The sequence below is a fragment of the Equus caballus genome, chromosome 2, assembly GCF_041296265.1.
Source record: "Equus caballus isolate H_3958 breed thoroughbred chromosome 2, TB-T2T, whole genome shotgun sequence".
Taxonomy (NCBI): domain Eukaryota; kingdom Metazoa; phylum Chordata; class Mammalia; order Perissodactyla; family Equidae; genus Equus; species Equus caballus.
Window position 1 is genome coordinate 15351982 of NC_091685.1, and position 11900 is coordinate 15363881.

Sequence of the window (11900 nt, forward strand, 5' to 3'; positions counted from 1 at the left end):
ACCAGCCCAGATGCTCAGCCCCAGTCCTCACCCATTCCTGGGAGATGGTCCCAGCAGGTTTGGGAGGGCCCATCTGGCTCCCACAGTCCCTCCTCCCCATTGGCACCTAGGTTCTGGGGTCTGAGCTGGGAGAAGGGGCTTTCCTTAGGGAAAGCCAGGAGGAAGGTGGGGATGCAGAAGGTGAGGCTGGGGATGGGACTGAGTCATCTCTCTTGACAGCCCAGGTCTTGAGGGCAGGGCTTCTCTGCTTGGTTTAGACAATAGGGCCCTGGGACAGGTTGCTGGGGCGAGGCCAGCTACTGTTGGGGTGGAGCTGGTTCCTCATAAAGAGAGGGAGAGACGCTCTGGGCTCAGCATGAGCTGCAAGTCCCTAGCCAAGATGAAGGGTAAGTGGGGTCCTTCCTCTAAGTCTGAGAGAGGCACCTGAGGAAGGAGGTATTGGACACTGAAAAAGGGAGAGTGTGGGGTGGAGATTGGCAAAGGGGGTTGAGATGGGTCTAAGGGGGACTCTGGGTAGAAGGCCATGCAAGGGAAGGAGGATGGGGACTGAGATGGGACAGGCACCAGAATAAGGGCTACAGATAAGTCCACGTGTTGAAAGCGAGTCAAGAGAATGGATGTATGTCTGGAGGATGAATCTGGGGGGGTGGGCCCATTCAAGAGGAAGGACATGGGGTATGAGACAGGAATGGTGGCAGCTCAGGGAGATGGGAAAATTTGCCAGGGTGGAGAAGGGATTTGGGAGGTTGAGGTTGATCTAGGGGAGGGGGAGAGGAGGTGAGGCTTAGGGCTCTCTCCCATGGGGCATGGTGCCCCCTCTCCTATTTACTGAGGAGTCGCCCATGCAGAAGGTCTCCTGGCATTGGGAGGGCATGTGCTGGGAACCAGCTGGGTCTCCTGCCCCTCTGCAGCAGGTGGCCCCTGAAGATCCCTTTCCTTCTGTGAGCCTCAGTGGTCCTGCCTGTCCAGACTGGACAAAGGGGGTTCTCACCTGCCAAAAAAACCTAGGGCTGGTGCAAGGGGGCTCAGTGTGTCACATCCCTGGCTCTTCCCCTTTAGAGCAGGCAACCCTGAGGAAACCACACAGCCTCTTGTTTCAGACTCGCAGCTGAATTTCTCTGTACATCAGGGCAGTTAACTGTAGAGAAGAAAAACAAGTCACTCAGGACTTGCTGCATGTTATATATTAACTATGGTTTCCAATCTTGGCTGCACATTACAAAACGCAGAGGGCTTTGACAAAATAACGTGAGGCCAGAGAAGAGCCTTAGGACTGCCAAGGTCTCACAGGGCACTAGCAGTGTCACTGAGAAACTAGTCACAATTCCCCCCACGCCCCTCCCCCAAATACAACTGTGCTTCACACACACATCCTCTCACAAATGCACGTGTTCCCAAAGAATACAGGCACCCTCAGGCTCTCCCACCCAGCTTCACGCTCAAACGCACACACAGAATCAAACACAAGAACACAAACAACCATATTGTCTCTCATACTCAAGCATGTGCACACACATCATCCTCACTCTTCCAAACCCAGGCCAACACACATCCCATTCTACAACCCATCTCGCCTTCCCATACAGATTCATCCACACATCACTCAGGTACCCACAAACACACCCCCTCACAGACAATCGCAGACAGTGCACAGTCATACAGGGCAAAAATCACAAACTCACAACCACAGAAACTTATATCGCAGTCATTCTCACATACTCACAAACAGGCTCACACACACTCACCATCAGAAGCAGGCACGTTTACAGTCAAATATGGACCTGCACACACTCATGAGTTTCCAAACACATGCACACATATGAACTTGCAGTCGATGTTCACAGTGCACAACTAACACCAGCATGGTCCATGCCTACATTGATATCCCACACAACGCAATCACCCCTACACAGTCACAAGCACAAATACATATGATTGTAACCATACATTAGACAGACACTGCCTGGTCTTACCACCCCTGCTCATTCACACAGCTAAGCTCACCCTGGGTAGGGTGGGGTACAGAGTCTGGACCCTAGAAATGCAGCCTTCATTCCTTTCTCTGCCCCAGGAATCCTCATCTTGGGGCTCCTGTTGGCTACTCCCAGCTGCCTTGCCTCCTATGAGGACCTGGTCAAGTGCTTCCAGGACCCTGAATATGAGTCCATCCTTGTCACGGCCCAGGAGGGCCTCCACATCTCCCGGCTTCCCAAGCGTGTGGTGGTAGTGGGAGCTGGCATGTCTGGCCTGGCAGCCGCCAAGGCCTTGCAGGACGCTGGCCACCAGGTGAGCAGGTCTTGGAGGGGCCTCAATTATTGGCCTGCAGTTTTCTTCACTGAGCGGGAAAAGAAAAATAGTGGGGTGACAGTCAGCTCTTAGACAACTGCTCATAACCTACTGGGTCTCTTAGCCTTTATTATTGCTCCTCAAAAATATGGCTTCCCCCGAGACTTGACCTTAACTGCAGCTTGTGTTCTCCTGGAAACAGAAGTAGAGAAGGGCTGTGCAAACAAAGGGCCAAGAAGCGCTCTGTGCCCTGCCACGAGGAGCTGTTCCGTCTCACTTACATTACTCAGGACCCTCCTGGAGGAAACTGCCCACTTCCCCATTTGGTTATCCTCCACATTCAGGGACCTACTGCTGGGAATTCCAGACTAGGGCCTGTGGCCCGGGTGGGGGTGGGAAAGGAGAGAGCATGACCTTGGGAACCTTCTCCGGACCTTAGGTAACCGTCCTGGAGGCCAGCGATCATGTCGGGGGTCGAGTGCTCACATTCAGGAATGAGGAAGAGGGCTGGTACTTTGAACTGGGGCCGATGCGAATCCCAAAGTCCCACAGGTAAGCCCGGGGGAAGGGATGGAGCAAAGGGCACAGAGGAGGAGAACGGAGGATGTAGGAGGAACCCTGCTGCCATCTTGTCAGAGCCTTTCAGATTCACTGTCTCATGGGATTTAATCCTGCAACACTAACATGGCCTCCCACTTGACAGAGAAGACTGAGGCTGAGAGCCCAGGGTCACACAGAAAGTGGTGGAGTGCAAACTAACAATGATAATAGTCACTGTTAACTCAACAAATTGTGTACTTTAAATAGCGGCAGCTTCTTATGTGTCAATTATACCACATTAAGCTATAAAATAATAATAATTAATATAATCATAGATGCCATTTGTTGAGCCAGGCCCTGTGCTAACGCGTATACGTTTATTATTTCATTTGATCCTCACGACCCTCTAATTTGATCCTCTTGTTTTCCTTATTTACAAATCAGGAAACTGGGGTCAGAGATATTAAGTGACTCGCCCAAGTTTCTCCTAGGAGAAAGTGACAAAGCTCCTCTTCAAAATCAAGAAAGCGCCTGGCACAAAAGCATACACTCAACACCTAAGCTGTAACTGATTCCTGGAAGAGACCTTGGCCTCTGGTTCTGAGGCTTCCAAGACAAAAATAAATACCTCACCTGTTGTTCCACATACCTCCAAAAATATGACTTTTTTTTTTTGCCTGAAGTTTAAACTGAACCCAAGATTTCCCTCCAAACACCACCAAAAACAAAAGCCAAAACCAATGGAACCAAACCAAAGTAGGAGTCTTTAGATTTGGCCTCAAACTTACTTAGAAATGGAAAATGGAATTTCAAATACTGTCTGAAACAAAAGGCCTGTGTCCCTATATCTGAGCCCTATACACTGGAACTCCTAAAGGGCCTTCATTTAGTAACGGGTGAACCCCTACTACTTCTCCCCCTCAGGGCAAAAACAGAAGGAAAAGAGTTAGTGTGGCAGCAAGAACAAACAAGGTCAGAGATGAGGAAGCAGTTAGTGCATGCTCCCTGGACATATGAAGAAACTGGTTTTCCTGGAAATGGCTTCTATTGTGAGGCCAGAAGGAACAAAGTGCCATTGGGATGGGTGTCATGTGATGCTTATATCTGCTCTAGGCTGGTCCACACCTATGTCAAGAAGTTGGGCCTGAAGCTGAACAAGTTCATCCAATATGATGACAACACCTGGTACCTCATCAACGGACAACGCTATCGCACCAGAGAGGTCAAGGCCAACCCAGAGCTCCTGGGCTATTCCGTGAACCCCACTGAGAAGGGCAAGAGTGCTGCAAAGCTTTTCTACCAGTCCATTGCCAAGGTGCCTCCTGCCTCACCCCTCCCAGGGTTGGGAAAAGACAGGGTCTGGCCTAAGGTGACCTGGCAAGTTAGTGGATGGACCCAGGTCACCTGACTCCTACCTGGTACTCTTGTGATTGGGCTGCATTCCTTCTAATACCCCATAAGAATGTTGCCACCCCAACCCCAGTGCCCAGCCCCCTCCTTTCTCCCGATGGCCATTGCTTGATCAGCGACAGTGGAAACGAAGGGAATCACCAGATAAGCCAATCCTTGGTAACGAACCAATCTTCCTGGATTGCAATGTCTTTACCTTAAGTTTTAGTCTTCTGAAGGGGAGATGTTTGGGGGAAGAGGAGCATTTAGGGTCCTGGAACCACCCTTCCCCTGTTCCTTCCATCTCCCATCTCCTTGCCCCCACCCTCTTCAAAGGGACATCCAGAGAACCCAGGAGATTGCCTCGGTCTCTACGGCTTTAATCTAAAGCAACTTCCCCTTCCTCCCGTTCTGCAGCTCAAAAAAAGTCTGAAAAATTTCAACTGCAGCCACCTGATGTCCTTTTATGATTCTTACTCCACCAAGGTGAGTGAGGCAAAGAAATCCTAGGATAGGGGTGCGTGGGGGAGTCTGTGCTCAGTCTGGCCCCCTGGGGCTGTCCTCTGCCTACCAGGACCCTCTCTTCCCACTGCCAAAACCTTCACCTCCCCAGAGTCCAGTCCCAGCCCTTGCCTGTCCCAGGCCCCTGCGGGTGCCCCTTCCTACATACTGGACCCTCCATTTGGCACTTCCACTTCCCCACAGGCTTACCTGCTGAAGGAAGGGATGCTGAGCCGAGGAGCAGTAAATATGATTGGGGATGTGATGAATGAGGATGCTGGATACTATAAATCCCTCCTGGAGTCCCTGCGGACTGACACCATCTTCCTCAAAAGCAACGAGTAAGGCTGATCTGGACCAGGACTCGTTTCTGCCCCTTCCTCCAACACTAGAGCAGAGAAAGAGAACTATGATTATTGAGTAGTTACTGTATGCCAAGCATTGTGCTAAGCACTTTCCAAAAATTGTCACATTTAATCCTACGATCACCTGGAAGGTAGGTACTATTATTCAGAGCCATTTTACCATGAGGACGCTGAGGCTCAGAGAAGCTATGTAACTGACTCAAGTTCACACACCTTGGGAAGGGCTGGAGCCAGAATCCTAACCCCAGTCTGTAGGACTCCTTCTGGGACGCAGAACAGTACGGTGGCTGGATCCCCGGGTTATGGAGCTGGACTGTAAATATCATAATGGGAAAGTCCCTTGTCTCTGGGTGTTAGTTTTCCAAACTACCCAATTAAATAATAATCCCTCCCTCACAGAGATTAGTTTCCTGCTGTCAGACCAGGGATGCTGCTGACAACTGGCGAGCTGGCTTACTGCCTCCCACATTCACCCTCTGCCCTCTCTTCATTCCTGCAGCTTTTCTGAGATCACAGGTGGCTTTGACCAGCTCCCCAAGGCCCTCAGTGCCAGCTTGAAGCCTGGCACCATCCGTCTGGGCTCCAAGGTGGAGACGGTAGTGAGGGATGGGCCCAAGGTCCGGATTTCCTACCGGGTGGACGAGCCCAACTCCGAGCTGCACACCCTCACCGCGGACTTTGTCATTATCTCCGCCTCAGCCAAGGCCACGCGCCTCATCACCTTTAAGCCAGCACTCTCCCCAGACAAGGTGGATGCGCTCCGCTCGGTGCATTACACCAGCGCTACCAAGGTGATTCTGGCCTGCAATGAGCCCTTTTGGGAGCGGGATGGCATCCGGGGTGGGGTCTCCATCACTGACCGGCCTTCGCGCTACATCTACTACCCGAGCCACAGCCTCCCCAGCGGCAAGGGCGTCCTGCTGGCCTCCTACACTGTGGACGATGATTCCCTCTTCTTCATATCCATGAAACACGACCAGGTGGTAGATATCGTCCTAGAGGACCTGGCTGCTGTGCACCAGATACCCAAGGGGGAGCTGCGGCGCATGTGCCCCTCCTCTGTGCTCAAGCGCTGGTCTCTGGATCCCCTCACCATGGGTGCCTTCACTGAGTTCACGCCCTACCAATTTGCCGACTATTCGCAGCAGCTCTTCCAGCCAGAGGGTCGCATCTACTTTGCTGGCGAGCACACTTGCCTGCCCCATGCCTGGATAGACACTGCCATCAAGTCCGGCCTCCAGGCAGCCAGGAACATCCAGGCTGCCGTGGACCAGGAGGCCATGGGGAGACACAAGACCTTCACCAACAACCAGAGTCCTTCCTAACCCTGAGAGAAATCCCTGGGGGAATCTGACTGGAAGCAGACTGGAAGAGGGGCGATAGAGGCAGGACCCAGGAGAGAGGTCACCATTAGTCTCCGTGCCTACAAGTAGGAACCCAAAAATGCCAAAGAACCCAGCTGTGAAGTCCACAAGAAACATCACCCCCTTTTCTGCTTTCTCCCCTGCCAACCCTTGAGGAAGGATCAGCAGAGTCAAGGTATATGGAGGGATAAGAAAAAATCAAGAATAGACAATGCTGGAATCACCCCTTAACTTGCAGGAAATTATCTCCTGCTGCATAATTGTAACATGCAAAAGAGAAAGGTTTCAACAACATCCTAATTCCTGTCACCTGCAACTAGATTCTCCTAAACGAACAGACAAACCCCCAACCACACAACATTAAACCAGACTGGCCACACAAACCCCGTCACTGCATGCCTGAGCCAGGGGCCTCACATCTTGGCCCAACACAGAGTCTAGGTGGATGGGAGAGATAAGAGTTCTTTTCTGCTCTTGAGCCTACAAGAGCAGGATCTTGGCTTCCTGGAGTTGCTTCCTGACCCATAGACTTTTCCTCTTCACCCTCAACTCCCCATCACCAACCAGAAACCACCCCAGCTGCCCTGCCTCTGCCTGTCCAGCCCACACATTCCCCTGGGAGGACACCAAGCTCATTCTACATACTCCCCCCTACTCTGCTCCTCTCTGAAACCTGCTCTGTCCTTCTAGGCCTAACTTAATTAATTCCCCCTCCCCAAATCCTCCCTTAAAGGCAACACCCAAACCCTAGGGATCTTGCTCCCTTGAAGCCCCACCCTTCCTTCCTAGAGTCTCAAACATTTGGACTGTGGATCTTGTGTTGCCATGTACTTCCTTCATGATGGCATATTATCTACCCAACTGTACTGAGAGCCCCCAAGGTCTGGGATCATATCTTGTATGCCTTTTTGTACTTTCCCTCCGGATAGCCACTAAGTATATGTTATTTCCCTCAGCCTGTCAACAAACATTTATTATGCATCTACCATGTGCCAGGCACTATGCTGAGTACCAGTTCCAAAGAATGAGCAGCATTATTTGATTGAATCAAATCTTCATTCCCACCTGTATCTACATATCTCCAAAGATCAGTTCCCAAATCTAGCTCATTTTTTATCCCAAACTTTTGGGGTTTGGGGTCCAACTAGGCAAAAGAAAGGAGTAAATAAAGTGGTGAATCCTTTTCCTGGAGAACATTCCTATGAGGGAGACCTTGGAGGGCTCTGAAGAATAGCACGATGAAGTACTGGCATGGAGTGTTGTGTCCTGAGACTGGCTCGGTGTGCTGTGTCCTGAGACTGGAAGGGAGTGTTGTGTTTTGAGACTGGCATATTGTATAGAAGGAAGGAAATAGAGAAAGGAAACTCACATTTTCTTACTGCATTTTGGTCTAACTCCTGGTTTTCCATTCACTCCTGCAATAGTAAGGATTTTTTCAGTTCCAAGTGCTAGAAATCAAACTCAAACTAGCTTAAAGGAAAAGGAAATGTTTTGACTCACATATCTGGAAAGTCCAGGGTGAAGCTCACTTCACCTAGACAGATTGGATTCAGAAATTGATAAGTCATCGTTAAGGTTCTCTCTCCTTCCACCTCTTGACTCTGCTTTCCTAACTTAGCTTCTGTATTGAGTTAAATAACGTCCCCCCAAATTCTTATCCACCCAAAAGCTATTAATGTGACCTTATTTGGAAATAAGGTCTTAGAAGATGTAATCAAGTTAAGATGAGGTCATACCGGCTTAGGGTGGACCCTAATACAATAGCTAGTGCCCTGATAAGAAGAGAGAAATTTGAACACAGGCATACACAGAGGGAACACAGCCATGTGAAGATGGAGACAGATTGGAGTGATGCTTCGTAAGCCAAGGAATGCCAAGGATTGCCAGAAACCTCCAAAAGCTAGGAGGAGGCACGGAACGGACTCTCCCTCAGAGCCCCCAGAGGGAACCAACCTTGCTGACTGACACCTTGATTTTGAACTTCTAGCCCCCAGTACTGTGAGAAAATAAATTGTTGCTGTTTTAACTCATCTAATTTTGTAGTAATTTGTTATGGCAGCCCTAGGAAACTAATACAGCTTTCTTCTTTCTTCTGGCAAAGAATGCAGTCAGAAGCAACTCCAAGATTATATCTTCCTAGGCTGCCATGCAAGGGGGAGAAAAAGGGCTTCCCCCTCCCAGTGCATTCATTTATATTTTCATCCTGCCCATCCATGTGCTTGATCAGGGACCCACCCCTCAGGCTAGAAACTAGGTCTTGTGACCAGTGGCCCCAGCTGCTAGTGGACAGGGAGAATGGGACAATCTCTTAAGAAGAATGTTCTGGGCAGATGAAAACAACAGATGTACACTGCTAATTGCAACTCCTCCAGACTCCAGAGTTGGACTAAGGAATACCGCTGAGCCATTCCAGGGCTGGGTTAAACCAGCTCCCCTGGGGCTTCCAGTGCAAGATGGTTCCCCACCAATAGAGTCACAACATATGTGGCGAACCAGAAGCAGAGCAAACTACCCCCTAGAACCTGGCTCCATCAAGGGAGGCGTTGCTTTCTGAACCATCTCCTGGACTGTTTGTATTTGGTAACCCCTTAGTGTCTTGGCAAAGGCCACACCTTACTTGAGACTCTCAGAGGGGAGGAATCCTGACACAATGGTTCCAAGCAGAGAGAGAGCAGAAGGCAGGACCTGGGGAGAGCAAAGGCCATGGGGAAGAGCTGACCATGAACCCCCCTGGCTAAGAGCAGAATCCTGAAGAAGCCAGTCAAGGAGAAGCACAGGCAAGAATGGGGCAGCAAGTCCATCCGAAATAGCAGCTCTTTGCCAGCCTCTGTCCACTGGATACAAAACTGGTTTGAAGGCAAATGACTCCTGGCATCTGGATGGGAGTATTAGGCAGAAGAGGAAAAGGTTCAGTGATACCAGAGGACTATCACTGGGGACACAAAGCTGCCACATGAGGTTCTCGATTATGAACAATAGAAACCAAGCCTGAGTGACTTAAGTTGAAGAGGAACTTGAAGAAGAATATCAAGAAGCTCACAAAATTGGTAGGAAGGGAAGAGGGCAGATGCCAAAGGAGACCGGGTGGACTGAACCACAGCTCCTGTCATAGGAGCAGCCTGATAGATGGCACTGTGGCCTCTGAGCACTGGGTGTGGTTTCTGGGACCTGAACGACCCAGGAGATGCTCCCACTGCTGCCAAAACTAATTCTCAACTCTCTACTGCTTCTTTGTGTCATTTTCCCCAGACTCACATCCAAGATGGGAGTATCCAATTGTCTGATTCTGAGTCAGTGCCCACTCCTGGATTGCAGGGTCAGAGAAAGCAAGTAACCAACAACACTCTTTGGCTTTTGAAGTGGGAAGTGAGGGTCAGCCATCCATCAAACCTTCCAGTAGTCGATTCCCCAGGCAGAGGAAGCAGGTATTGATGCTGGCAGCCATGAACCTGAAGTCAACGCAAGGCCTGAAGGGATGGACAGGGCAAAGACCACCTCTGCTGCATTAGCCTTTGAATCGTTCAAAGCCTCAGTTCCTCAGCTGGACAATAAGGATGACACCCACCATATCGTGGCTGAAGAGATTAGAGATCACGTATAAAAGGCACCTAGAGATTATCCATATGGAAAGAAGGCAGTAGGTCTTTGCCCTCCAATGCTGTGAGAGAGGAATTATTCCCAGTTTAAAGATGAGGACACTGAGGCTCAGTGGGGTCAAGTGACTTGCAGAAGTTTTGACTGCCAGGGGATGGGGGAAAATTCACAGCCAGGAATGCCTGACTCAGAAGTCTAGCTCTTTCCACAGAACAATGCTGCTAGACTAGTTAGAGAGATGAATGACTGGCCTGAGAAAGATGGGGCAAAATTCAGACCAAGCACAGACTGAGGCAGGTGAGGTGGCAGCAGCTGTGTGAAGGCCAAGATGAGCATGGGCCAGAACTGACCACCTATCTGAGTGACATGTTATCCCTATGTTGCACTCTCTATTTCCTTTCCTACCTGCTTTCTTGAGAAGGAAAAGAAAAGAGTGGGGTTACAGTTCATAAAACCAACAGCCTCTCTACAGATCTCCACTACACATTTCAGTGAGCAGCCTTTTTCATCTTACTACATCAAAATCTGTGAATGCGCATAGAAAAGCGAGTGCATGTAAGTCATAGGTAACATATCCCTTAACGAAAACAGCAGTTGAGAACAACTCCAATAACTACCAAGAGGTAAAAGCATGCCCCACTCCTCTCCAAAATGCACCATCCGCACAATCCATTTAGAGGTCTAACTCTGGGAATTCCAGGTTGAAGTTACTCTAGGAGCATGGAGAGTTTTGAACAAACCCTCACTTGGAGACACTGGGCATGAAATCTTCACTTCCTGCCCCCAGGGATCTTCTTAGAATCCAGTGAGTACATCAAGGACCAGGCACCAGAGCTCCAGATTAAGAAGCAGGGCTAGAACGTGGAGCTGGGCCACTCTGGATGCCAAGAACCCACTAACAGGCCCCAGGAAAAATGGGGAGGCAGGTGGGGTGGAGAAGGAAATGGAAGTGGACCCTGCCAGGAGCAACAATTCGGCCCCTCTTCACCCTCCTTTCCAAGCCATTCTATATTCATCATTGAATGTTAGTCTTCCTGCTTGACAGATGAGGAATCGAGGCTCTGAGAATGAGGTTGACTCAGCATGCAAGTGGAAGAGCCCAGACTGGATAGTAATAATAATAGCCATCATTATTGAGTCTTACTTTGCAGGTATTGACCTGGAACCACACATCTATTTTCTAACTCAATCCCCACAAAAATCTCTATGAAATAGACACGATTAACATCTCCATTTTACAAATGAAAGAACTGAGAACTAATAAAGTTATTTTGCTCTAAATTGCATAAACAGGATTCTCTATCTGGTTCCCTACATGTCTACACAGATTTAAATTTTTAGTCTAACATTTAAATTAAATCGAAAGATCCCCCAGAATCCCTAAAATAAAAAGTAAGCCAAATCAAACCAGAGCCAGGCTTAGTATTATCTTTAAAACCACTTAACCCCAAAGAATCAGAATTCTGCTTCTTTGAGCCTCTGGTTGTCTGAAGGGCTTCTATTGAATACAAGAGGTCTGGCTCCTGCCTGTCTCTCCAAGGCTAGAAAAGAAAGAAAGAAACTCTCTGATGATGTTGCAAGGAGAATTGAACTTCAGGAAGTACTTTCAGCTGTACTCCTTGGGAAACTGGGAAATTGCTTTCTCTGGAAATGGTCCCATCTTGGGGCCCCATGGGCATAAGGGTAGAGGAGTGAGAGCTGGTCACTGCCCCCAGGCTATTGTGCACCTGGCATTTAGCTGGAACTGAAGCTTCCCAAGCTCATTTGGTGCAATGGAAATGCTGGCTCCTCAATGTGTGGTGGCACCAGACTAGGACTTCTAGACAAATGCTGAGTTCCTGAGCTACTCAGAAGAGGAGGA

At 49.4% G+C, this 11900-nt stretch overlaps 1 protein-coding gene across 1 annotated transcript; it reads left to right on the plus strand.

Annotated features, from left to right (window-relative positions):
- Positions 1-277: 277 nt before the first annotated feature.
- Positions 278-8475, plus strand: LOC100147151 (L-amino-acid oxidase). Its single transcript, XM_023632008.2, has 7 exons — positions 278-386; positions 2072-2286; positions 2726-2838; positions 3940-4141; positions 4633-4701; positions 4921-5057; positions 5581-8475. Exons 1-7 carry the CDS (start codon positions 356-358, stop codon positions 6404-6406), a joined length of 1593 nt encoding a protein of 530 aa, XP_023487776.1. The 5' UTR covers positions 278-355; the 3' UTR covers positions 6407-8475.
- Positions 8476-11900: the final 3425 nt, after the last annotated feature.